General features: G+C 40.6%; 1 protein-coding gene across 1 annotated transcript in view; it reads right to left on the bottom strand.

Annotated features, from left to right (window-relative positions):
- The window catches only part of SUCLG2 (succinate-CoA ligase GDP-forming beta subunit), a 164595-nt gene that overhangs the window by 7521 nt on the left and 131664 nt on the right, over nt 1-25410 (bottom strand). The window contains exon 10 of the mRNA XM_019536684.1: nt 4947-5067. Coding sequence (XP_019392229.1) covers nt 4947-5067 — 121 coding nt within the window. The remainder of the gene's footprint in view (nt 1-4946; nt 5068-25410) is intronic.

Here is a 25410-nt window from a genome sequence, read left to right as displayed (position 1 = left end):
TAGCTTATGTCTTTGGTAGACTTTGCCAATATGGCCAACAAGAGATCCTACTCCATGACTTTTAACTTCTATTGCATGTACTCTTTTCTCTACTTTCTACTCTCATTTTCCCCATAGCTTTTTCTGTTTCTTCCTTGTCATCCCATAATTGGGATGAAAATCAGTGGTTGGAGGTACACCAAATTTTCAAAACCAGGACATTTGAATGGAGTTTGTATTAGGGCTCTCCTAAATTTATGTATGTAATACGGTGTATCCTTGTTAGCCATATCATTTTGGGTGTTCTGTGACTGGGGTGGTTTTTTGGGGGTGTATAATTCTATAATGAGAACATAGTTTGTGCTCAAAAATGGAACCAAAGGTGGCATTCAGATATGTGAACTGGCCAAATTGTGTGTTAAAAGTTTTTTTGACCGTGAAAATCTGAAACTCTGAACATGCAAAAATGCTAAAGCCACTAAATGCACAGTTAGGAATTTGGACGGGTGACTTTAGATACGGACGTTTAAGAGGCAGTTTTGAAAATGTGGTCCTAACTACATTTGAGCATGGGCCTCCTACAAGGGCAGAGTTTTCCTCTTCTGCTCTTGTCTTATAGACGCATTTGCAAGAGGTTAATTGGTTGAGGGAAAGAGGTGGTATGCTACAGATTTTGAACCAGAAAGTCACAGAAGAAAAGTCCATTTTATTTGAGAGAGTTAAATCCTTTAAAGACAACCTGCCTTTCCCCCACAAAAAAAACAAAACAACCCCCCCCCCAATCCCCTACGCTCAATTTTTCTGGCCACATAAATGAGACAAATGTTGGCTTTACTCCAACATTTCAAGTTAGCTCATGCAGAACACTGCTGAAACAGACTGTAATATTAAAAGGGGAAAAAACAAGAGGGGGAAAAAACCCAGTACAACTACTGCAAGTTCCCAACAGAAGCAAGGCCTCTATGCCTGCAAAAGATAAAACCCCAGAATATGTAGTTTTCTCCAGTCACCCATGAGCCTTTTAAACAAAAAATAATCCCGCGTCTCAGCTGGTGAATTCTTTTCTGATAAGGCAAGTAAATACATGTAATTATAAAGTTACCATTTTCAAAGAGGAGAGTAATCCTTTCTTTATCCACTGGTAAAACAGCTTGTAATTATTATACAGCTGAGAACAAAGATTTGTCCACAAAATCCTGCTAAATCAAGACAGATTTGACTGATTAAAACTTTATTCATCAAGACATTTGTAATACATTGCATGTGGGTCCTTAAAGCACAGGCCACAAATCTGTTAGATTTATGGGAATAATCATGAAGCTTCTGTTGGGAAAACGTATGAAACAGAGTACAAAAAACCACCAGTGCTGATCTCTCTTCTTAGGAAACGTGAAAGAGGACCGGTAATGGTTTAAAATGCTTGGGGTGGCCTTTACTGCGTTTATAATGTTCGTTATTAATTTAAAATCATTTTGGGCTCATATAAACCAGTGGAAGTTCAAAGAAGAGCTACACAGCTGATTAAAGGGCTGGAGGAATTGACTGCTGGAGGAGGATTTAAAAAAACGAAGTCAGTCTAGCTCAGCTGAAGGATTAAGGAAGTAGAGGAAGGGGAGAGTCGTGCAATCGCTGTCTAAGCACAATGTCTGAAGGTTGCAATCATCATAGGGGCTTTGTTTGGTGGGTTTCAAGTAGTCAACCTAGGAAGCAGAAGGGATTAAAGACTGTGGTTGAGCGAAATATCATGCCAAGTAGAACTATGGTATTATATTGGGCACCCTCCCCTAAGGAAATAGCAGCAGTTCCACCTTCCTGACACACTGGTCAACACACGAACATTACATACATCTTAAAAACCAAGAATGCACAGGAAGGGGAGGGCAGGGAACTGCTGTCCATCTGTTTTTAGCTCAAGAAAGGCCTGTGGACTGAGCAATGCATAGGACTCCTCGAGACGCAGGTCCTAGACGCAACTGGGGTGAGTCTGACCTGCTCTTAAAGGGTTCGCTCTGGTAGCAAACAGGCGCTTAGGAGAGTCCCTTCAATGCAGGAGCAACACAGCGCTCTGCATGGCGATGAGAGGGAGAAAGTCGGAGTACTCAGTGCTGTGCTCGTTCTGGAGTATAGTACCCACGGCTGCTTTACGCTTACCCGAAGGGCTGATTTTGCCTTTGCAGTTTCCTCCAGTGCGGGCAGGGAAAAGGCAGTGAAGAGCATCTCAAGACACAGGATCACGGAATAGGTGTATTACAAATTCCCTGAATCCCCAGCAAACGGGACAGGTTTTCTTTGTTTTGGTTTCTTTGATTTTAAGGCAACGACCATCTGTGAAATACCTGCTTTCAAATGCTACAAAAATTCTTCCAAGGCAGCAACAGATCCTAAGTGAAGAAAAGGGATGGTGCTCTCATACCAGGGAGCCAAACTGATACCAAGACTTGAATGAAGAATGACAATCAGGCACTGAAGTTTCCTAGAACGGATCTCCTCCCAACTTACTCTCTGATTCACCAGTCCTAAATTACTTTGTTAGTTTGCTCTTCCTTAGGTGGCCGGACAAAGTTTTAGCATGCAGTGACAGCCCAAGTGGCTTGATTTGACACTCTGCAATCCTGCCCCCAACTACTTGCTAGAATAGATGGTTTCTACAGAAGTTCCTGTTGCGTATGCACTGCTGGAAGATATTGATACTCTGGTGGAAAGCGCAGCATAAAAAACTATACAATGGTATGCCGCAGTCTGCAGCCTCCCTTATGTTACATGCACTTAGTTTGCAAGTCATAGTGGTGCAGAGAATGTGGAAATGCAGCTACATTGCTGAGACAAAGAGCTCCATGAGGCTGACATGCCTCATTAAGAGGGAAGCCCTAGAAACCCTGTATTGTAGCACTTACATTTTGGGTGAGAGGAAGCTACTTCTTTTAATGAAAACAGATGGTGCTTTTTCACCATTGAACCTTTTCACACTGTTGCTTGGTGCAGGGTGAAAGTTCAGCTGGTTAGAAATGCACTGTTTGGCTTTTGGTGCACATATTGGGGGACACCTCCATACCCAGCCTGAATAGCCAGGGGAGGCTGAATGGAGGACTCTTTCCCCACAAAGATCCTGAGAGATGGTGCACCTGCTCTGCCGTGCTGAGGCTGCAGCACCTCCTGCTACAGCTGGCTGACATTCCCAAGTTTATTTTTTGGGCTGGAAAATTTTTGAAGAAATATTTGTGAAATGCTTCCCTTCCCCATCTCCCTCCTTGCCTTTTTCTGGACCAGGAGTAACTTCAGCCACTCAGTGGTGGACAATGCCACTGGCCAGGGAAGGAATATATTTGTCACAATCATGCAAAGTGGCACCTTAGAGAACTAACCGGGCAGAATCATAGCACAGCAGGGCTGGAAGGGACCTCCAGATATGACTTCTAGTCCAACCTCCTGTTCAGGGACTGACTATGATCCCTGCTGACTTCGTGCCCCTAGAGCAGGGGCTGGACTCGATGATCTTCCGAGGTCTCTTCCAGCCCCAATGTCTATGAATCTATAAAGCATCTCAGTCAAGCGTCTGTCTAACTGGCTCTTAAAAGCGTTCATGGATGGATATTTCAAAGCCTCTCTGGGTTGCCTGCTCCGTGCTTAAGTGCCCTCATGGGAAGAAAGTGCTTCCTAATACTGAACCCCAAATTGCCCTTGCTGCAATTTAAGGCCATCACTCCTTGTCCTGTCCCCATGCAGAAGTCTGCTTGACCAGCCTCAGGCTGTTCTGTTTACAGGGGAATGAACCTCAAGTACAACTGTACCAGGAGCTACTGGCAACTGCTGACTTAATTGAAGACACCCTCCATCATCATCTGTCTCCACGCAAAATCCAGAAGGAGGGCATTTCTCATATCCAAAGGCCCATAACGTGGCAGACCAATTCCAGAGCTGGCCATCCCCTGTCCTAAAAACTGCTTTGTCTCCCAAGCACTCAAACCCTGGCAGTCAGCACCAGCAGCTGCCACAGTGGCAAATAAAAAGAAGTAGCTTTAGAGTCTATACTAGGCATTAAAATAGAAAAAACAATTTCATCAGAGAGAATAAACTACAGATCATTGCAAAACACCCTAAAACTTGCTATAACATGGTAATAACGTTCATTTGTAGCACAGTTAAATGATCGAGGATGCCTACACCCTTGTAACACCATACGGTTGGTAGACAATATGAACCAGCCTGCACCGTAAATTTGTGAATTACCAAGCTTGGTAATAGTCTTACAGGAAAGCTATTTGCATTCTTTGATCTATCAAAGAGACACAGGCAGAGAAGAATTTAGTAGGATGCTTAAAAGAGTAATCTTGCCTCTCATGTTTTTAGATGTTGCTGTAACTGTGTTAAGGCAAATTAATGTTTTTGCTGACAAAAAAATATCACTATAGCATGGATATTGATGTTACTTAGGGAAATGTCTCTAAAAACACTTGCTGCTAACTCTTTCCAAATGTGCTTCTCCACTGAGAAAGGTGATGTATATATGAATATTATGTTGATTTGAAAAAACCCTTCCTTTTTTGACCCTGCCCCTCTTTTTTTTTTTTTTTTTTAGAAAGGAAAGCAACCCTTCCTTTCCTACCACAAGCACCTAGGAATAGAGAAAAGTTTAGTGGCATTTTCCAAAGATCAGCTGATATGCATTTTTATGGAACCAAGTGCAGGAGCAACCAAAGCCACCTCCCTCTGAAACCAAAGGTGCTCTGGCTTGGGTGAGGCTTTAGGAAGGCTGCAGCCTTCATTCAAGAGTTTTGCCTGAATAAGGACTGGAGGATGAGACCATCAGTTTAACTTCAGGTCATGCTGTGGGTGAGGACTGGGGTCTATTCCCACTTCATTTACAGTAGTTTGTGCATCCTTCCTATGAAAATGAGAGAGCAAAGCAGACAAAAGCAGGGCACCATTTAACTGAGAGTATACCATGGCACCAAATCTTTACTACTCACCTTCCAGTCTAACCACCAATGGTACCTTCAGTTCCAGCTCTCTGCTTGCTTTGGTAATACCGTTGGCAATAATAGCGCAGTTCACTATCCCACCAAAAATGTTGACAAGTATTGCTTCAACCTACAAAAAGAAAACCAGAAATAGTCACCTTTTGGGGTGCTACTTCCCAAACCAGTAGTACAAAGGCCAACACGGGGTACGAAATTTAATTTTATAATAGTTTACAAACCATGTACCAAAGTCAATATCATTCAGATATTTAAGTATCATCATGGGATAGGAAATATTTTAAGAGACTACTTTCTGTGTGTGTGAATGAGTGAGTGACCATGCATGCACATGCATACATGTCTGTAAAACTCTCAGGCAGTGCCTGTATCCTGCAGCAAACAATTCATCTGAATTTCCTGAGCAATGAAATTTAACATGTGGATTCTTAATGAAACAGTGTGCACACATGCTCTATTAAAAGTACCACAGACAGAAAAGTAATATACTTGTCCTGACTTGATAAATAGAGGTAAGAAAATCCTTTATAATTAACAAGGGAAGGTAGGTGATGAAGAGAATTCATTACAACAGATTAATTGATAACACCCACTAGAAACGGCTATTCATCAGCTTCAGGAACTGAAATTCCTGCACCCAGTTCACAATTAAATTATCCTGCACAGCATAACCACAACACATTTGGGGATAGTCCCTAGGCCCCTTCCCCCTTTTTTAAAATCTTAACATCCAAAGCCATCAGCACATACAAGTTTGCACTGTACACTGTAAAATTCAACTATGTGCTGTGGGGGGAGGGGGAGAACCTATTAAAGTACATAACAATATAGTAATAGCCATCTAAAATTATGCTTGTAACAAATAAATGTTAATTTGACAAGATGATCATTCCACATAATGTAATTTTGTAAAACATATGCCCTTCTTAATAGGCAATGGGTTTTTATACCTCATCACCCATTCATTCATTAGATGTGCCCTTCTCACCAGTATACTCCAAGTTCTACCAGTCACCCAGGGAGGAAGGTTTTCACCTTCCCAGCCTCACTGCTATTCATGGTTCCCGTGGCCTGTCCTTGTGGTGTTGGAAGGAAGAGGTAGTCGAAAGCAAAGAGGTCTCATAATTGCAATCTGGTACTAAGGAGGGGAGACTGCATCCAGAAAGGCTAGGAGGAAAAGAGAAGAGGCCATGGACAGATCCAGCATCCTGCTGTCTGCTGTTTCTCTTGGCAGTGTGGCTCAAACACAGGCGCAACTCCACCCACAGCCACTTCGACTGCAAGCGGTGTTGAGTCAAGACAGGAGTTGGTGTGACGGAAGTCAGCATCCCTGAATTCTGCTCCAGGTCCACGCAACCCTTGCTTATGCCATCGTCAAGGAAATTTCCTGCATTTGTGCATGTTCCTACCCCTACAGAACTGGGTTAAATGTTTCATTCTGGCAAAACGTTATAATTAACTCCTGTGCCTTGCAATCTCATAGGAGTATCATAGTAGGTAGGGTTGGAAACGACCTAAACAGATCATCAGGTCTGAACCCCTGCCCCAGGAAGGAACAGGTGCTGGGGTCATATCACCCAGCCACATATTTGTCCAGCCTCCTCTTGAAGACCCCCTCATATAGCGTGATCAAAGGTTTGACATTATTAACTTTTTTTGCCATCTGTCACATCCTTGAAACAGCAGCAGCAGCAACAACAATACTTCCCTTACTACCAGGATTTTTTTCAGCAGTATCCTTCCGTAGTATCACAAAAATATTGTTTATTATGCACATATGCTCTATTTATAGTGCACAAGGGAATGCTAACCTTAGCATAATTTTAATGAGATTAAGATGGCAAATGGAACCAGCTCATTAATACCTCTTGTCACCTTCTGCTAATCTCAGCTCCACAGCCTTTCATCACACTGCCCTATACATCCGGACCAGCCTTCGTCTCCCTATGCTTTAAACAGACCCCTTTGCTCCCCTCAAATTTCCCATTAAAAAGCCACTTCTTTCACCTACCCTTCTATTATTGACCCACTAGGATACTATCTCCCCGTACCTCTTTCCTTATCTTATTATTGGCGTAGGAGTCATCCAGTTTAGCTTTCCAAGAGCCTCTGGGCAGTCCCCCCCTGTCTCCATGATGTGTTTTCTAAAGCACTAAGCCCATCTCTGATGTTATGAACCTAATAATTAATTCTGATAGCCTTCCTGAAAAATCCCAACATCAGAACACCTTCCTGAGAAGGCAGGTGCTATAATTCAATACACAAGGTGAGAGTCACTGCATTTTTAAGTACGCTGTGCACACGAGCAACTATGAGTTAGCCATGCAGTATTATATGCAGCTCCACATCGCATGCAGAACACGCTAGATGTCATAAGGAAAAAACTGAACTCATGATGTCAGTATACATCCTTCACTCATCTCTTTTCCACATAGCTTAGATACAGGTGTGTCAACACTACTATTTAAATGGCACCTTTCCACTTGCTTATATTGTTCTTTCACAATCTTTTCTTTTAGAGCTCTTTCCAGGTGTTTGGATGAAGTTTACCATGCTTTACTTACTTCTGCTGGGTTTCTATTGTTCAAATCCTTCCCCTTGTAGAAACCCATAAAGCCAAAAAGCCTAGAAGTTCCTTCTCTCTCATGCACCTACTTATAGAGGCGTGCTTGTGTGTACACACAACCTTTGTGATGAGAGGTGAAAAACAGACCCTGTCAAGCTATAAGCATGTTAATCTTCCTGATAGAAAAATACTTATGCAAATATCTAGAAAGGGCTGTGACATTAGAGGGTATTGTAACTTTGCATTGTAACAGCAGGGCATGTGACAGATGCTTCTCTGTCTTCTCTAATGTATGTTCCTAATTTAGGAACGCTGCGCCAGGCATGTGACAGATCAACTTAAGCAAGTGTGTTTACATTATTAAAGATAAGGAAGAGGATTTTCTGCCCAATACAGATATTTTAATTCCCAATGCAGGCATTCTCATTTAAAGATCTGCTTTTCAGTTTTCAAGCTGAATTCTAATCAGGTCTTCTAATCCATTGGCAGCTAAAGGAGAAAAAAAGTATGTTGAAGGAAATTAGATGCAGCTTGGATAATTGATGTTTGTATGCCTGGCTTTAATAAAAATACTCTGTTAAATTAGAGAGGAGTCTAAAAGGATTCAATCAATAAGAAACTGAATCAGGTGGAGAATTCCATCTTGGATTTTATTGTAATCTTATAAATAAGCCAATAGATCAGTCCAAATGATGCAGGGATTCGCTTTAGCTCTACTGGAATTTGTGAACGTTATTTATACTCACTTCCACAGCCTGACTAGATCTTGTATTTCTACACGATGATCTTTTGAAGAAACTTGAGTATTCGGATACTGTACTAGGATGAAGGGATTTTAAAGATTTGATGTGCATGGAAACTGTGCAGTGGGGAAAAGAAACTACCCTTGCATAAGGGAAGAAGAGCATATTAACACACTTGGAACATGAAATGCATACTAAGAGCCATGCAAACTGCCTGCAACGAAGAACAGTCACCTGGAAGAGCCTCTTAATAACTCACGGTTAATGTTTCCATACAAAATGACACCTTGTAAGATGATTCTGTATCTCAGTAACTTTGAATAGGGAAATCTAGATGAAAACATCTCCTCAAGTTAACTCTGTTTTCACACTGACAGTAGAGTTGCTGTTTCCACCAAGGATAGCTTTAACTTCTTTTCTGCCCTTCCAATGAAGTACAAACAACTAACAGTAATGTGAAAACATCATTATCAGTGGTACAGACAATATACAGTCCATCTTTCCTAATCACTCATGTTGGAAAGCATCAGTGAAGGAAGATGAAAAGACTGTCAGCACTCAGGTGTTACAGGAAACAACTTAGCCTTTTGTCACTGCTGGGATGTGCAATAATGCCGCAAAACGTCAGTATCACATGTTCATATAATGTTTTCATACATACACAGACTTCTGGATATATACATACACACACACATATTTGTGTGTATATATCTGTATCTATATATCTATCTATAGCTATATAGATAGATATATAGCTATCTATCTATCTATCTATTTATATATAAAAACATTATACAGGCTGTATGCAATGTAAAATGTGTATTTAAAGAATGTAACTTATATGCAGTTAATGCCTTCTTAGTTAAACTTTAAGAAGGACAAAACATTCAAGAAGTCTACATATTTAAGACTTGAAAAAGAAAAAAAAAAGGGTTCTACTATTTTAAATGTAATAATTGTACTATAGTTGCCGAGATCACTTAAAAAACCCAGTAGCCTATTACGTTTAAAATGACCAAGAGCATCCAGGGCAGAAAAAAGTGACCGCTCCTGTACATCTGTTGCGTTACGCAAAGTCTGTGCAGCTATACAATATCAATTAGCCTGTTAGGGAACTTCCCACATGTTTCTTCCTCTCTATAAAGGACTGAGGCCTTCCCAAAACGTATCACAATATTCTGTCCTCATACACTTAAGAATTAACAGAAGAGGCATCCATAAAGCATTCTGCTTGCCTAAAACCCATTTATAAAATCTATAACCAAGCCGTCTAGCTGTCTGCAGCTGCAGGACTCTAGTCTGCTGAGCACCTTCCGAACTCTTCACTAACAATATGAATATTGCATATGATGGCAAAGATGGAAGAGGGCAGAAAACTTGAACCTTGCAAGTTTCTATTTCTCTTCCCTTTTCATCTTTACTGGAGTACTGTTAGAGTTGACTCAGACAATGATGCACGTTAGCGCCAGACATTTAATACAGGATAAAGCTCTGCTCCTGACAAACAGAAAACGAAGTATCAGGTGCAGATTTCGAGAGAAGAATGAACTACCTGACCAATACATGAAACGCGCAGACAAAACAATGCAACCAGAGAAGTAGCGAGGGAATACTTCTGATAGCTTGACAAAAAATATTAAGTTAAAATAAAGAGCGCTCTTGAATACAATGAATCTTACTAATGTAAGCAGTGAATAATTTTAAGCATCTCTTTATGAAGTGTGTGTGCGCGCATGTGTGTGTGAGAAAAGTAATTCAAGAAGATAATTACTGCAATACTTAGATCCCTAAAATCAAAGCAGCTGCTAATATTCTTTGTGTGAAATACTTCTACTGAAGACAAATTAATGTTATCTAGGCATGTGACAGAAGGAACAACTAATCTCCTGTAATAGTTCCCCAGCTATTATGAATGTCAGATATCTGTCTGTCTGTCACACATACACACACAAACACCCGGACCCACAGTCAGCTATAAACAATATTCTAAAATTACTGATATTGCTCTCTGACCTTGCTGTAACCTGTTGCTCCAAAGCTTGATCCACTTATTGTAGCTGAAGAGCAAATGTCAGGAAAACTATGTCAGCGGTCATTTGAAAGCTACATCGCCAAAGCCCTTGCTTATAGCTCACTGTGCTTGAGATCTGACAGAATATCTTTACACTTCCAGGTACCTAAACGTATCGATCGACTCTTCCTCATTCCATTGCTAAAGGGATGCAATGGTAGATGGAGTAAAACCTTGGAGGATTAGTAGAAGGGACTATCTTGCAGATGGGTCACTGTCAATAACTCAGCAGGGTCCTTCTCGTGTCTTCACCTTGGATTCTGTAACACTTTGCAATGGTGGCAACAGCATGACTTTACTGTCAACATATTTTTGTTTCTTAGTTTTCTGGCCTCTTTTAATGCCATTTTATCTTTGTGCTGAATTCTGTCAGATCTTTATGATTAGGGACTGAAAGAAAGCACTTTTCGTCGCTTGGTTGCGGCCCGAAGAGGTGATTTTGTGGTTGTTTCGTGGTAGCCCTGCCTCTTGGTGCTGATTGGTGGAAAAGTCCCGCCCCCCAGGAACTGACTGGCGGAGAGGAGAGGTCCCAATCCTTGGTGCTGATCTAGTTGGGGCTGGTCCTGCTTGGAGCACGGGTTTGGACTAGATATGACCTCCTGAGGTCCCTTCCCACCCTCATTTTCTATGACTCTATGATCGGTGGAGAGGCCCTAGAGGGAAGAAGGACAAGGGGGTGGCTGCCATCTTGACTGCTGGCTGTCCTATGCAGCCCTGCCTCTCAACACTGATTAGTGGAGAGGCACAACAGGGCACCTGCCATCTTGGCGGCTACCCTCCATGCCACCCTGCCAGCCAGCGCCTTCCCCTCCTGGGCAGGCTGTGAGACTGGGCTGCAGTGCCAGTGAGGACCATTGGCTCCCACTGGGGAGCCAGTCCCTTATTTTTATTAAGTTGGTTTTTTTGGTTGATTTCCTGGGAAGTCGCAGCCAGTGCCATTTTTTCACAATGATTGCAGAGATTGCTGTTTTTCATGGTTTCTGCAAAAATAGCAAAACCGCGATTTAAGTAGGCCCCTATTTATGATGTCAGAGATGCAGACACTGTAGAAGAGTGGAATTATGCATCTGAAAGGACAGTGCCAGCAGCATCCAGCCAGGTGCCTGTGTCATGCTAGGATCTCAAAGACTTTTACTAGTTTGAGAGCATCAAGCCCCTGCAGTAGCATGTTAGGAGGAGAAATCAGAGGCCTACAAAAAGGCTTAATCCCTGGTCCAAACTAATCCAGGAAGGCTGTGTGTCAGGATCAGAGCCTAGATCTCTCATGCTTTTTTTTTAATCTTGTTCTACACGTGTCTGGATTGTCTGTGGTTGAGAGGCACAAAACTTGGGGAAGCTGAACTCAAAGGGAGCTGCTGAAACAATGGGAATGAGCAGGTGAGCATCAGGAACGTATTCTCTGCCTACTGTATTCTAGATCTTTGCTGCAGTAACCGACACATGGGACCTCTGAGATGCATGTTCAATAGTGTTTATGCAAGTTTACAGCAAGAATTTTTCAGAGAGAAAGAGAGAAGCGAAGTCAAAGTCAAGCTAAGCTCTCAAGGATGCCACTTGGATTTGTGACAGTTTTTGGAGAATTTGGGATCAATAAACTAAAGAGTAGATGATGCACATCCGCCTACTTTTAGTTTTTGTTTTTAATCTGACAGGTATAATATCGATAATCTTCCTTGAAGGAGTAACCCCAGGATATATAAAGCTATATTTAGCGAACCTGATCTGGTCTGGACAGCCAGACTATTGCATTTGGATAAAGTAGTGACTTGTACATGGAGACAGAAGGCAGGGCTCCCAGGAACATCACAAAGATAGGAGCCTCACCCACAGACTGGTCCGCCCAAGTACAAAGACCACTATATCAGCAAAGAGCTGTGCTGCCCTTAGAATTGGCATAAAGGCCCATATGTTCATGTTATTGACTCTTTCCTTTTAGTCTTAAAAAAATGGAAACCTGACAAAATCCCATGCAAATGGGACAGAGCTTCAAGTGAAACACTTCAGTGAGCTAAACAGGCTTTGAAATTTGCATTCCTAAAACCATGTGCTGAACACTTGATTTTGGGTGTGTAAATAACCTTTGTGTTCAAGTCAGGCTGGGAGACACAGGAGTAGCAAAATCTGCATATCAATTTAATTTGAATGACATAATGTACACTTGTGTTTGATTCCACAAACTCTTAGGGCCTGAACCCCTTGAATCCCACAAACACTAGCTGAAACTGTGGGTTGCTCAGTACTTGCGATTTGGGACATACATTGAAAGGTAGAGGCCACTTTCCAGAATTTTGGCCCTGTATATATATTTGCTCATTTTAGCTACAGCAAAACTTTGCCATAATTTGGGACCTACCCAAATCAAGATGACAGATGGGCGATTTTGCAGGCCAATCACAGTGCTGTCCACCATTTTTGTGGGCTTATTACGGCAGCCTCACCCCTCATTGCTGGTCGATCTAGAGGGCTGTCTTTTGTGCAACCCCACCCGTTGCTGCTGGTTGGTGAAGAGAGTTGCTCTTCACATGGTCCCACCCCTCACCACTGATTGGCAGAGAGAGGCAGGGCTGCACATAAGGCAGCCTTCTCAGCCAGTCAGTGATGGAAGGAGTGGTGACCACCTTGGCTGCTCTCATTTGTGCCAGTAGGCTAGGATGCCAGGCACAGAAGATGCTAGCTCTCACAAGGACCCAGCATTTTATTAAACTTAGTACATTTAGCAATTTTTTTTTCCTGGTGATTCCATGCAAAATCATGAAACTGCCATTTTCACAGTGTTCATGGAAATTGCCATTTTTGCCGTTTCTGTGAAAATTGTGAAATCGTGATTTGAGTAGGTCCCTAGCCATAATGGATCATGAGACTACAGTTGACAAAACACCTATAGAGAACTGCTATAGTTTAGAGATGTGTGAAGTAAAATGTTCTTTGGAAGTGCCCAGTTCTGTACGGGGTTGGACAGCCTTTCTGCTGCCCCTTCCATCAGTGTTGGTGGAACAAGTATTAAACTTTTTGAAGGTAATATTACTAGCATTGCTACAACAGCTAATGCCTGTCGAGTACTTCTAACAAGGGAAACAGTGAATCTTCACCAAACCTATCTGAGAAAGTTTAGTGTCATTATTACCTCCAGGGTGCAAACAGGAAACCTGGCAGAGAGGAGACATAATATTTTAAGATGGTGCAAGGAATGAAGAGAGGGAGCTTGGGGTACAAGTTCCTAGTATAAAAACACACCCATGCTGTTAAACTGCCTTGCCTTTGGATGGTATGGTTACATATGGAAATTTTAGAAGATCTCAAGCTGGCTTTCATTTGAATGGTTTTATCTATTGACATCTTAGAGGAAAACCAGTAATCGTGAAAAATCAAAGGATATGGACACACGTATATTTGGAGCTGTTTCAAATGGCGAGTTGCTGACTGGTAGAATTCAGCAGCTGTTATGTTCTAAAAGTTACGTGCAGACAAGACAGGAAAATTCAAATGTAGCAAAGTTGTTTCAGCTTGAACATGAGAGACTACACAGAGAAGACAAAGGTGAGAGAAAGGAAGCACTGGAAAAATGAGAAACAAAAGGCATAGGGACTTTCCCAAATAACTTGTAGCAGGCCTGGAATTGAAACCTAATCTCCTGAAGCCTACATCTAATGCCTCAATCACAAAACTATCTTTAAAAAAGCCCTGTTTAAATGGAAATTTACTTCTTTGCCAGCATTGGATAGGGCTTACAGATCACAACCTATGACTCAAGAGTTGTGTAAGCCCTATGTGAATGGTGAAGCCAACTGAACCTTTGTATAACAATCAATGGTAAAACATAGATCTGTGTTTTACTTTGGTTCTGCACATGGTATATTAACAACATATTGATGCAGATCTACAAATGTACTAATTGCACTAGATTTTTTGCAAAAACAAGTTGAGCAAAGCACAAGCCAACAGTATAATGATTAAAATGCAAAGTAAAACAAACCCTTTTTTTCCTGGTTAAGACCTGCAATTTGCACATTATAAGCGGGGAGGAGGGAGGAAGGCATTTAAAAAAAAACATTTTCTTTTCAAAATTAGACATATCTCCTATTCTGGATTTTGGGTGATCCCTACCAAAAGGCATCTCTTTTTGTAGAACTTTTGGCAGAACTCTGAAAAAGTTAGCATTCTGTAGGGTAAAACGATGGATTGGACAACATTTTAAAATATTACAGCAGCATTAAAATGAAGTGTCAATGAAGTTTTAGTGGTCTCTTGTACTATATTCAAAACTACTCCACTGGAACATAAATTATCTAAAAATTAGAAAAATATAGGATGGATGGATGCATATGACAGTTAACTCATAGCTGCAGCAGGATTGCACACCAGTTTATTCATGATTTATAGAATTTACCCCAGAAGTGAGATAAGCATGTTATCTGCAATACTCAACTCTGTATAATAAAAGGCTGAATCATACATTTATATCTTCGCTCTATATCTATCTGCTTCCACTGATAGCTGGGATATGAACATTTATGAATGCCTTGAAAATTTGCTATTTTGACTGCAGCTTAAATGTAACTCGTCTTATCCAACACTGAAATCTTACTCAAACCCACTATATTTTTTTTATTAGATCACATCTGTAGTCCATTTACAAACAAAGATTAAACATACCATATTAGACTGGCATGACACATTTAAACAAATAACAATTGCTCAAGACATCCACTAGAGGACAGTGCAATTCAATGTGGAAAGGAGATATAAAAATCCCCTTGGAGAAAAGAACAGGGTTATTTCTTCTACTTAAAACCAAGCCATATCATTTTACTTTATACAAATGATGTAGAGTGTTATTTTGCTTCTTTGGAAAGGAACTTTCAAAGTCTGAAAGTGATAAATTTAAATAGGGTGAATCATCTAAGAAGGGAAACAGGAAAGCTGGCAGCCAGGTGAAGAAATATGAATTAAGGCACTTTTTAATGATTTCTACTATTGTAAAATGGATCAGGATTTTACATTCATTAAGCCTGCATAATTCTGCCTCATCAGGGGAAGAATTTTGGTGGAAACATAGGACATCACTCAGATTCCCCAGCCAGTCATGACTGACTGAATGGTACAGGAAGGAGAATGTGTTTTCTTGAAGGCTGGAGTTGGATGATTGGTTCACTGAGGTCAGGAATAAATAAGCCACTCAGCATCTCAATGATCTTGCCACCTTTAGAACTCTTTTTGAATGAATCACGATATGAGGATATCTGGACAAAATGTCTATGCCAGCGATTCCCAAACTTTTCCATAGCAAGACCACATTTATGGCCCCATTTCTGCAGCATGGCTCCTCACTCCCAACCCACAGCCTTCCACCCCCGCAACCCCAACTGCTGATGTTGCAAACCCATTTGGGGTCTTGACCCACAGTTTGGGAGCTGCTGGACTATTTCTTTGCTGGGAATCCTACTGGCTAAAGAGAAGACTGACAAGCCACCATATGATTTAAGTAATGTAAGGCTGCATTAGATATTTTGGACTGCTTAGTAATTTCTAGAAATGTACGATTTCACAATTCCACAAGTCACATGCTTGCAAAGTCACTTTGCCAAGACTTTATTATCTGAGATGCAAGGATTTCTTAAGGTGATACCTTTTATGGACAAACTGCATAGTTAGGATAGAGTTAGACAATCATCAATGTCCTGGATTTGAAAGCTTGTCCTAACTTTATCTCAGCTATGCAGCGCTGGTCTAGTAAGAGATATCGCCCTAAGAAATCCTTGGCTCTTTCAAGTTCTGGATGACCATGGCTACAATATCACTCTTAAATGATCAAGACTTCATGGCTCATTTGAATTTCATGCACTAAGCCAGTCCTCAAAACCATGCTCTCTATTCCTTCCTCCCTACCACAGCTGGAGAACTAGAATAGTGTGCTTGCAGACTAGATGGTACATTGGGCTTCTACAGTCCTGGCATTTAATGCTGCCATTGCTCCTCTGCTACTAAATGTCCAGACCAGTGGGGAGGCTGTATGAAATGGCCCTATGTACTAGATTGAACTGGTGTGCAGGGTTGGGATGATACACGGGATCAGACTGCCAAGTTAAAATTGATGTTTGTTTTCATATAACCACTCATAATCATTCAATTGTCATATCATTTAGCTTTTTAACTAACTTGCATTTATTCTATTTTTATATTACTTAAACGTTTGTAGAACTTCTCTTAAGCTAAACTCCATTTTATTTTGTTCTGCTTAGCCTATGTATAACACCACTCTTATTTTTCTCTTTCAGTTTGAATGTGGTATGCATGTGATAAGATAGTTCATAGTTCAACAGCCAAAGGCTGCAGTAACCTCCTGTTTTGACAAGGCTGAAGATTGCAGTAACCTCCTGTTTCAATGGCTGAAGACTGCGAAACCCAGAGAAAGAAAAATCCACCCAAAAAACCAACAAGGATGTTTAATCATCTCAACACAGCATAAAAAGAGAAAAACAACTTCATAGCTCATAAAGACCCTGACACAGCAAGGTCCATAGACACGCATGAGAGACAGCTACTATAAATGGTGGGCGAGAATAAAGAAGGTTTGGGTCTGTTCTGCACAACAACAACAGAGCATCAGAACGCGTCTGACAGAAGCCCGGCTCCCCTCTCGTGCTCAGTTTAGCTGGCCACTAAGCTGACTTGAGCAATTAAGGACTGGTAGCGTTTTAATATCTGCAGAACTGTGTGTGTGCGCGTGTGAATGTGTATCTGGTGTTTGAGTGTTTTTATGTGCTCGATAAACATGGCGTATTGCCTTGTCCCCTGATAAAAATACTGCTTGTTTTTAATACACTGTATGCCTACTGCATACAACAAGTCCACATACAAACCCCACATGCTGACGTTGTGTGCTGCACAACAGCATTGGTTTGGAGTATCTTCTTGATGGAATTTTCCTTTATTTCCACTGTGGCCATGACCAAGTACGAGATTCAGGAATTAGCTGGCTGTGTGTCTATGTCCCACAGTGTCTCTAGACCAGGGTCAGCCAATTATTTTGGGCAGAGGGCCACTTACTGAGTTTTGGGAAACCATCGAGGGCCCCATGACAGGCAGCCAGGGGCAGATAAATATTAATTTTCTAAATTCTTTAGGGACCCCACAGACCGGATGGAATGGCCTGGCAGGCCACATCTGGCCCGCAGGCTGCATTTTGCCTACCGCTGCTGTAGACAAACCAACCCAGGACTGCTGGACTCTTGGTCACAGGCTCCATATTGATAACAGCTCAAGGAAACTTTTCTTCTACACAGCCAACTGCCTATGCTTCTGGAACAGGAACTGAGATTTACGCTCACTGGACTATAAAGTTCTTAAACGCCGCTGGATGGGCAGCAGAGTGACAATGGCAAAGCTCTAATACAACATCTGCTTCTCAGCGAGCAACCTCTCACAAAGATAGAACTTCAGACACTTTTACTTATTTACAAGATGCCCCTTGTTAAGTCCTGGCAGATTGGTTACAACACTGACGTTATCATTAGTCCTTGATGCCACTTTAACTGACAGAAAACTCTCTAGCAGAAAACCTAAATTACACAAAAGGCCGATTAGAACACGAGATGGGAGGAAAAAAGTGCAGAGACTACAGACTGCTTCTTGGAAAAGTATCTGATCTGGGATGCTGTTTCTTTATAATGCTCTGAGGATGAACTGCACCGAACGTTTCATGTAATGACTGCACACTTGAAATCAACATGTGGCAGAAGCTTCCTAATGAGAGCCTCTGCAGTATGACTGGGGGAAAGAAAATACTCCATAATCTAATTTGTCTCGTCCATACCATTTACAAAGGACCTACGGTTTTGGTATGGAAGCACAAACTTTCAGTGTGGAAACCAAGAGCCAATCAGCCAATATAACAGTTAGGGGTTAGATCTTGCCCACACTTAAGGTATGAAAACCTTAAAATGGGAAGGGCAAAGGCTGCTCAGAAGCACACATCAGCTATTATGATCTAACTATGTCTGTATGATCCTGTCATGGTCACAGTTTAGCTGAAGAAAATAGGGTTAAAATTGCAATGGTTTTGCTACAGCCACGTGCAGATGTAAGAGTTAGATATAAAGTGCTTAAATCAGGAGCATGTGGTAGATATAATTGTTTCATCTGTCAGTATCCTAGGAATAATCCATGGGTTTAGGCAGTAAGAAATGCAAGCGTGTGCGCACGTACACACACACACCCACATACACACACACACCCCCCTCCCATCAAGCAATTGCAGGCCAGGCATCCAAGGTCTGAAGTAATATGTATTCTTTGGATGTTTAAAACTACTATTCAAAAAAAGTGCATACACCAAAATCTCCCCTCCTGAGAAAATTTACACAGTATTGTATTTTGATTGCAAGCAGGTCTTTCACAGCTGTCAAAAGTTTCACGTTAGAATTAATTCACTATCACACTGCACTTTGCCACTGCACCTTGAGCTTCATTCCTTTATGCAATTGTACTATGCAGTGTATTGGGCATTTTTAATATATCTGAAGCTCAAATAAATTGTTTGTTTTGTTAAACAATAGTCAGTTATGTAAAAAAAAAAAGAGAGAAAATAAGGAAAGTATTCGTTATTTAAGCATCATGGAACAAAAGGCAGAGAACCGCCTCACTCTTTCTGCAATATGCTGTGATCAGGAGTTCATTTCTGTACAATTTCATCATGCTTTATGTCGTGTTATAAGGTTAAGGGCTGAGTGACTTTAACCACTTGAAAAGTGTAATAATCTTCTAAAGAGACAGTGCCTGGAGTATCTTAATGCTGTGATAAAATAGAACCAGTGGAGGGTACACTCCGTACAGTATAAGGATAATCAATCAGATTAATTTTACAAGTTAATGAGCTTTACTAAATGCATGTATTCTTGTACATTAATAAAATTTAGCAAATTTACCAAAAATACACAGCCATCTGCTTGGGTCATATACCCAAGTTTATGGTTTTACTGAAAAACTAGAAGTACCATCCATGAATCGGGAAAACCAAGTAAAATCTGGAGATGTATTCCAAATACCCAAGTAAAAATAGGGATTGGTAATTCTTCCTCTCTCCCTGCACTTTGCTCAGCACAGGGAGAGAATGGGAGCTCCTGGTCTGTGCTACTCACAGGAAAACGGCATCCTGTGCACCTGACTCTATCCTTTGGGGATTATTCCCCCCACCTCCATCCAGCGCAGGGTAAGGGAATCCTATATATGGAAAAATTATACATTTGTTATAATTTTCCAGGTACAGAATCTAATTATTGAAGGTTTGCCTTGAATTGTCCCCCTCCCACTGCTACAGCAGAGAAAATAAATAAGGGCTCAGGTAGCCCCCTCGTCTCCATCCCCACAACTTCTTCCCCCGAAGCCTCTTCTCTTCCCTTACTTACTTTCAGACCCTGCTCTCCCATAGCACATGGAAATGAGAGGCAAATTTGAAAACGATGCTTTGGAATAAACATACCTATAGTAGTTTAGTTAATCCAAAATTTCTGAATTTCACCTCTTTTTCAAACGGCTGAAAGCTTTAGTACAGGTTCTCCATAAACACACTTTTAAGCAACAACTTTGTACCTACTTACATATATTACAAACTATGCATGATATTAGTCCAAAGCCAGCAGGCTCATGATTTACCATGTAGTTCATTGGGCTGGGCCCCAGCACAGTCAACAGTGTTTCAAGCCATGGTGACCCCACAGCTCAGCACTGCTCAGTCTGTGTGTGTACTCCAGGTACCCCTCCCAAAGGATTAATGTGCTAATTAGCCCCCCACTCTGAATGTTCTTGTCACAGATCCTAGGATTCTCCAAAAAATTATGTGCAGGTGAGGTTCAGGTCAAACTGGTCCAGCTCCATCTCATGGAAGGTGGGGTTACACTGACCGTATGCAATGGGCTGAGAGAAGGGGGAACAAAGGGATTCTGGGTGAACTGTTTGGGGCCCTGTTTGGTGTGTGGTTTGGTGATGTTTGCCAGACATTTAAGGCTGGTGAAGAAACAAGAATCATTGGAAATAGGAAAGAAAGACACAGCTCAGCTGTGGGAGTGAAGAGAAAGTAAAAATGAATTCAATATAGTGGCTCAGCATGACTTGAAAAAGAGTCAGTGCTGAGGCGGACTGACCACAATGGGCAATACCAAATATCTTATTCAGATAGGCTGCACATCCTTGTGGTAGGTTCCCATTAGCTTCCCTGTATGCATATGAAAGACCAGGAGCTTTTCCCCCTATGCTGATTGCAGAAAAAATCCTTGTCTTATATTCAAGTGACTAGGGTACTTTGCATGTATAGCCTGTCTAAATTTATAAGCCTGTGAAAATGACTCCCACCTCAAACACTGCAGTCATTTTTCATGGGCTGATGCAGGGGTCTAGACCTGTGGCCAAATCCCAGGACTCTAAATTCACTGGCAACTATTAGGCATTAAAAAAATTACAAGTTCAGCCACAGAAATATTAGAGATTGCCTAAACGATCATCTGATTAAGAAAAATATCAACATTTGGGTTAGTTTCATTTTCCTCCCAGCTTTTTAAATCTTCGGGACAAATTCAGTCCAGGCATCAAGGTTTTCTTGGCTCCACAAAGGCTAGAAACTCAATGTATTTTAAATGAAACCTGAAATTCCCCTACAGTCACAGGTTTTCAGGAGCTGGAGCCTTAAGACAGACTCCATGTATTGTCAGTTACGTGATAAAAATCACAAAACTTGGTAACACTGAGGACATTTACTTTCTACTTTCTTATTTGTTGGACTCCACATTTTCCTTTGGGTGAAGGACTGGTCCAAGTACTGTGCTTTCAAATTCTATGGCAAGGGAATAACTATAAAGGCCAACTCTTACCACAAATGATCTTCATTCTATATTTGATTACATACCTTGGATAAGTAAATACTGAGTTTATCTACAGCATGTAGATACTGTATGCTGCTATCTCCCACAAGAATGAACAGATGAGGAATGGTTATTCATCAGCTACAAAGAGACTTGGGAGATTAATACTGCGTCACCTGAGAAACATCTTTGACAAGTATTCCCTGTGCACTGGAGAAGGTAAAGATACAGAAGCTCATATCTAGGTCACACTATTTTTTATTTATAGGGGGAAACTTTTGAAAAAGAATTCTAAATTGGAGGAGCTTTAATTAAAGTCTTAAAATGCATTGTCATGGGTACTGAATCACATATGCTTTGTTAAACATCTAAAACCTGAAAATAATTAAAATTTCTTTTTTTATAGTAACATTGTAGTCATCAAAAACCCAAATTACTGTGCTCATTAGGTTCTGAATTACTGCTATCAGCTAACTCTTACACATTAGCAATATGTATGCTTAGTGATATTTTACCAAAAAGTTCATAAAATACTGCCCCAAAATACATAAGTGACACTGTAGTCCTATGTCCCTGTTATTCACTATCATGATGCATTACCATCCTAGCAATACTGTCCAAACAGAAGGCTGTCCCTGCCTAGTGATCTGGGCCACAGACTTGTAACCCCAGGCTCTGTGTTTACATGTGACATATTCCTTGCTTTCCCTGGAACTGGGCATTAACAGCTAAATGCACCTATAATTCATGCTGGACCTATCCCTATGATTTCTGTGCAACTGCAAAGGAATTTCAGGGTTAACCAGTGCTCTGGCTTGTGTGGCAACACTTTGAACTACAAGTGCTCCTCACCCCTCCCCAAATCCACAGAGCAGCCATCTGCACCATCGGTTGCAGCAGAGATGAGAGCAGGTCCCACAAGGACGTAGGAGTAGGTAGAGCTTTCAGGCTGCCCTTCCAATGTGCCAGCTCTTCTAGCCAGGTATGGACAGATGCTAGGCATAGGCCACTTTGACGTTGGGGACTTCAGAAGCAGAATGTGGTATGAACATGTTTCTCAGTGTCCTACAGGGACTGGTACCAGGGCACAAGCTGGCTCTGAGTGAAAATTTTTTGTCCCAACATCCATCTTTTGGGGTGGCCAGTCTTTCTAGCCACGAACATTTAATACGCTCCACTGTGGACAGAGTATCTGAAAGGTGAATGATCATTTTTGTTTCTGGGAAGGTTAGAGGAAAGTAAGTTTAATTTTTTTTAAATTGAATAACTAACAGATTAAAAATTAATGACTGGTAATAATATTCACATGAGAGTGCTAAGCTTAAGGATCATGCTATTGTGTGACTGATGATTCACAGGCTTAACAAAGGGGCTCTCGGAGGCTTTCTGAATTTCTTGCCATTTGCAAATCATCATCAAATTTGGTTTAGCAGCCTTTTAAAGACAGACACTAAGATAAAGATACTTCCCCAGTTTTTCAGCTGCCAAAAGTCAGAATGAAGCAGGTTTAGACCAGCAGAAGATCTTGCCCACTGCTTTTTATTTGTTTGGAATCCCTTCCTCTACAATGTCTGCATTTTTGTTTCTGGGAAAGATTCATTTTTCTTAAGAAGATAAATACACAATGTGATTTATCAACTACTCCTCATGAACTTGTCAAAGCAACTTGGAATAAAAACCAAAAGTTCAATGCTTTAGCTGCAGTCCAAAAGTGATATGATCAGCAAATTTGAACTGGGAAAGAAGTTATGATGCTAGATTAAGAAACAGATGGAGTGAACAAGCATAAAACAATCATAGATAAGTCAGCATAAAAGAACATTACAGTAATCAAGGCTGAGGTTTTCAAGGCAACCTAGGAGAGTCATACACTTTTAAATTAACAGGGCATGTGTCTAAATAATTGATTGCTTTTTAAATCCTGGACCAAGTTCATAAGCAATAAAACTCTGGATAAGCGCGTCCTTCTGAATTATATTATGCTACTTGATGGGCATGTCTACATGTGCGCATTAGCCCAATTTAAGGCACATTAAGGGCATGTGCCTACACACGTGTCCTTGATGTGCCTTAAAAATGGTGATTTATGGCTATACAAGCCTAAATTTGATACTGGCTTTATGCAGGTATCGAATTTAGGGGTGAATAGCTAAATAGCATTAGCAACCGTGTGGACTCACTCTCACTAATGCGCATTAACGCAGTGTGTGTCCACTGACTTGGGACTAGCTTTAGCCCCATGTCAGTCCACACACCCATGTTAATGTGCATTAGTGTGTGCACATGTAGACATGCACCTAAATCACCTTAATGTGCATTAAGTTTAGGTGCGTGTAAAAGCTTGTGTCAAGATGCCCAATAAGGGACCTTGGTTACTCGGTGAAAGAAATGGTTACAGAAATACAACCAGGGAACTTCTATTTCCTGGACACTTGTATTAAACAGCAGCAACTTAGGTTTTATCATTGGTCTCTGATAAGTGATCTATATTTGTAAGAAACTGTTCAGAAATCACTTATAAGGTTCTTCTTTCCACATATAAAAAACTGTAGTAGTGTCAACAATGGTGGCGAACACAAGCATTCTCAGGATTCTTGGGACCTCGTTTCTTTTCCACAGTTGGATGCGATCAGAAAAGACGGCTCAAGCTCCCCACTTTTTAGAAGATTTTCTCATAACTGTACTATCATACTATTTCCTAAACATACATATCAATTTTTGCACTGATTTAATACAGAGAGGGTGCATCAAAACATAGGAACTGAAATGTTATGCTCTGTATCCGTACATGGAAAATCACAGGCACTATAATCCAAAGACTGTAATATAGAAAACAAATGAGGTACAGAGAGCAAGAAATATATAGTCATATCTTAAATAAATTTGTGCAATAAATATTATTGCAATATATGTATTTGCATATAGTACATAGGTTATATTTTGCAAATATTATAAATTGCATATATTGCGTATAGGGGTGTAGGTTGTAGCCACGTTGGTGTAAAGACATAGGCAGACAGAGTTCTTCGGGTGAATCTGATATCTTTTATTAGACCAACTTAAATAGCTAGAAATTTTTTTTACCAAACTATATTTAGCAAGCTATAATGCATTTAATATATAAAGGTGTGCAAAAAATGCAGGGCCCAATCCCATTCCCACTGAAACAGATGGGTGATTAACATATACTGATCATATCCCCGCACAATGATTTCCCGCAAAGAATGGCCCCTGCATTCTTACTTACTTTCTCTGGGAGGAATCAACTCACAGCCCCATAATTTTTGAGTGCCCAAACCAAAGTACCCCTGATGATCAGATTATCTACTCTCTTATTTTGAAGCATTCACTGATATCGCTGTCCTGTTTCAGTTCAATCACACATGCAAGTTTGGGGGTTAGCAAAAGCAGTGCTCTTGAAAATGGGTCATAAAACAAGGGCAAGTGTGCCCATCGGCATTTTAAATAGCTCTTACCTTTGTGACATGTTAAGAGTGTTAACAAAGAGGAGCGCAAAGGCTCTGGATTTACTTCTGCCTAATTAAAATGTTTAAAAAGCATTTAATTACAATATGCCAAACTATACAAATATAAAGATCTTTCCTACAGAGAATTTGTGATGAATCAAACGTATTTTTTAATCAAACCGTTGGCAAGCAATGTGGGTTTCTTGTTTGTAAACAACTATACTAATGCTAAACATATTTATTCACCACTTGACAAGAAATATAGCTCTGTAATTAATCATTTCCCTATCTAATTCAGGCAAAATAAAAACACAAAATCAGAACTTGTACCCCTTTCCCATTATGAAATAGTCAGTAACACACAAATGAATAATTATCTGAATTATCAACTATCTACACATGTGCAGCTCTTTTCAGTCCAAACAATGCCATACCCTCGATGCTTGGTGGTAATCTCAAACACACTCACTTATTCTTTGTTTTAAATAAGAAAATCTCCTTACATAGTAAATATGCTCAATCATGGGCTATTAAAACTATTGTTTCAGGTTATCTATTAATTGCAGACTTTCCTATTTGTATTCATTGCTAAAATGCCAAACCTTTATTAATTGAAAAGTGCCTGCTTGAGAGGGGAAAAATGATAAAGGCCATGGGTTAAAATGATTTTTCTAAAAATAAGGTAACTCTTTAAGGCTATGGAACATTGTCACTGAAATTAGCAATGTATCTTGTCCTGAAAAGTATTATTATAT

Source organism: Crocodylus porosus, unplaced genomic scaffold (assembly GCF_001723895.1).
Source record: "Crocodylus porosus isolate Cpor-Errol unplaced genomic scaffold, CroPor_comp1, whole genome shotgun sequence".
NCBI classification, from domain to species: domain Eukaryota; kingdom Metazoa; phylum Chordata; order Crocodylia; family Crocodylidae; genus Crocodylus; species Crocodylus porosus.
The sequence above is the reverse complement of the archived record's forward strand: the minus strand, read 5'-3'. Positions and strand labels throughout refer to the sequence as shown.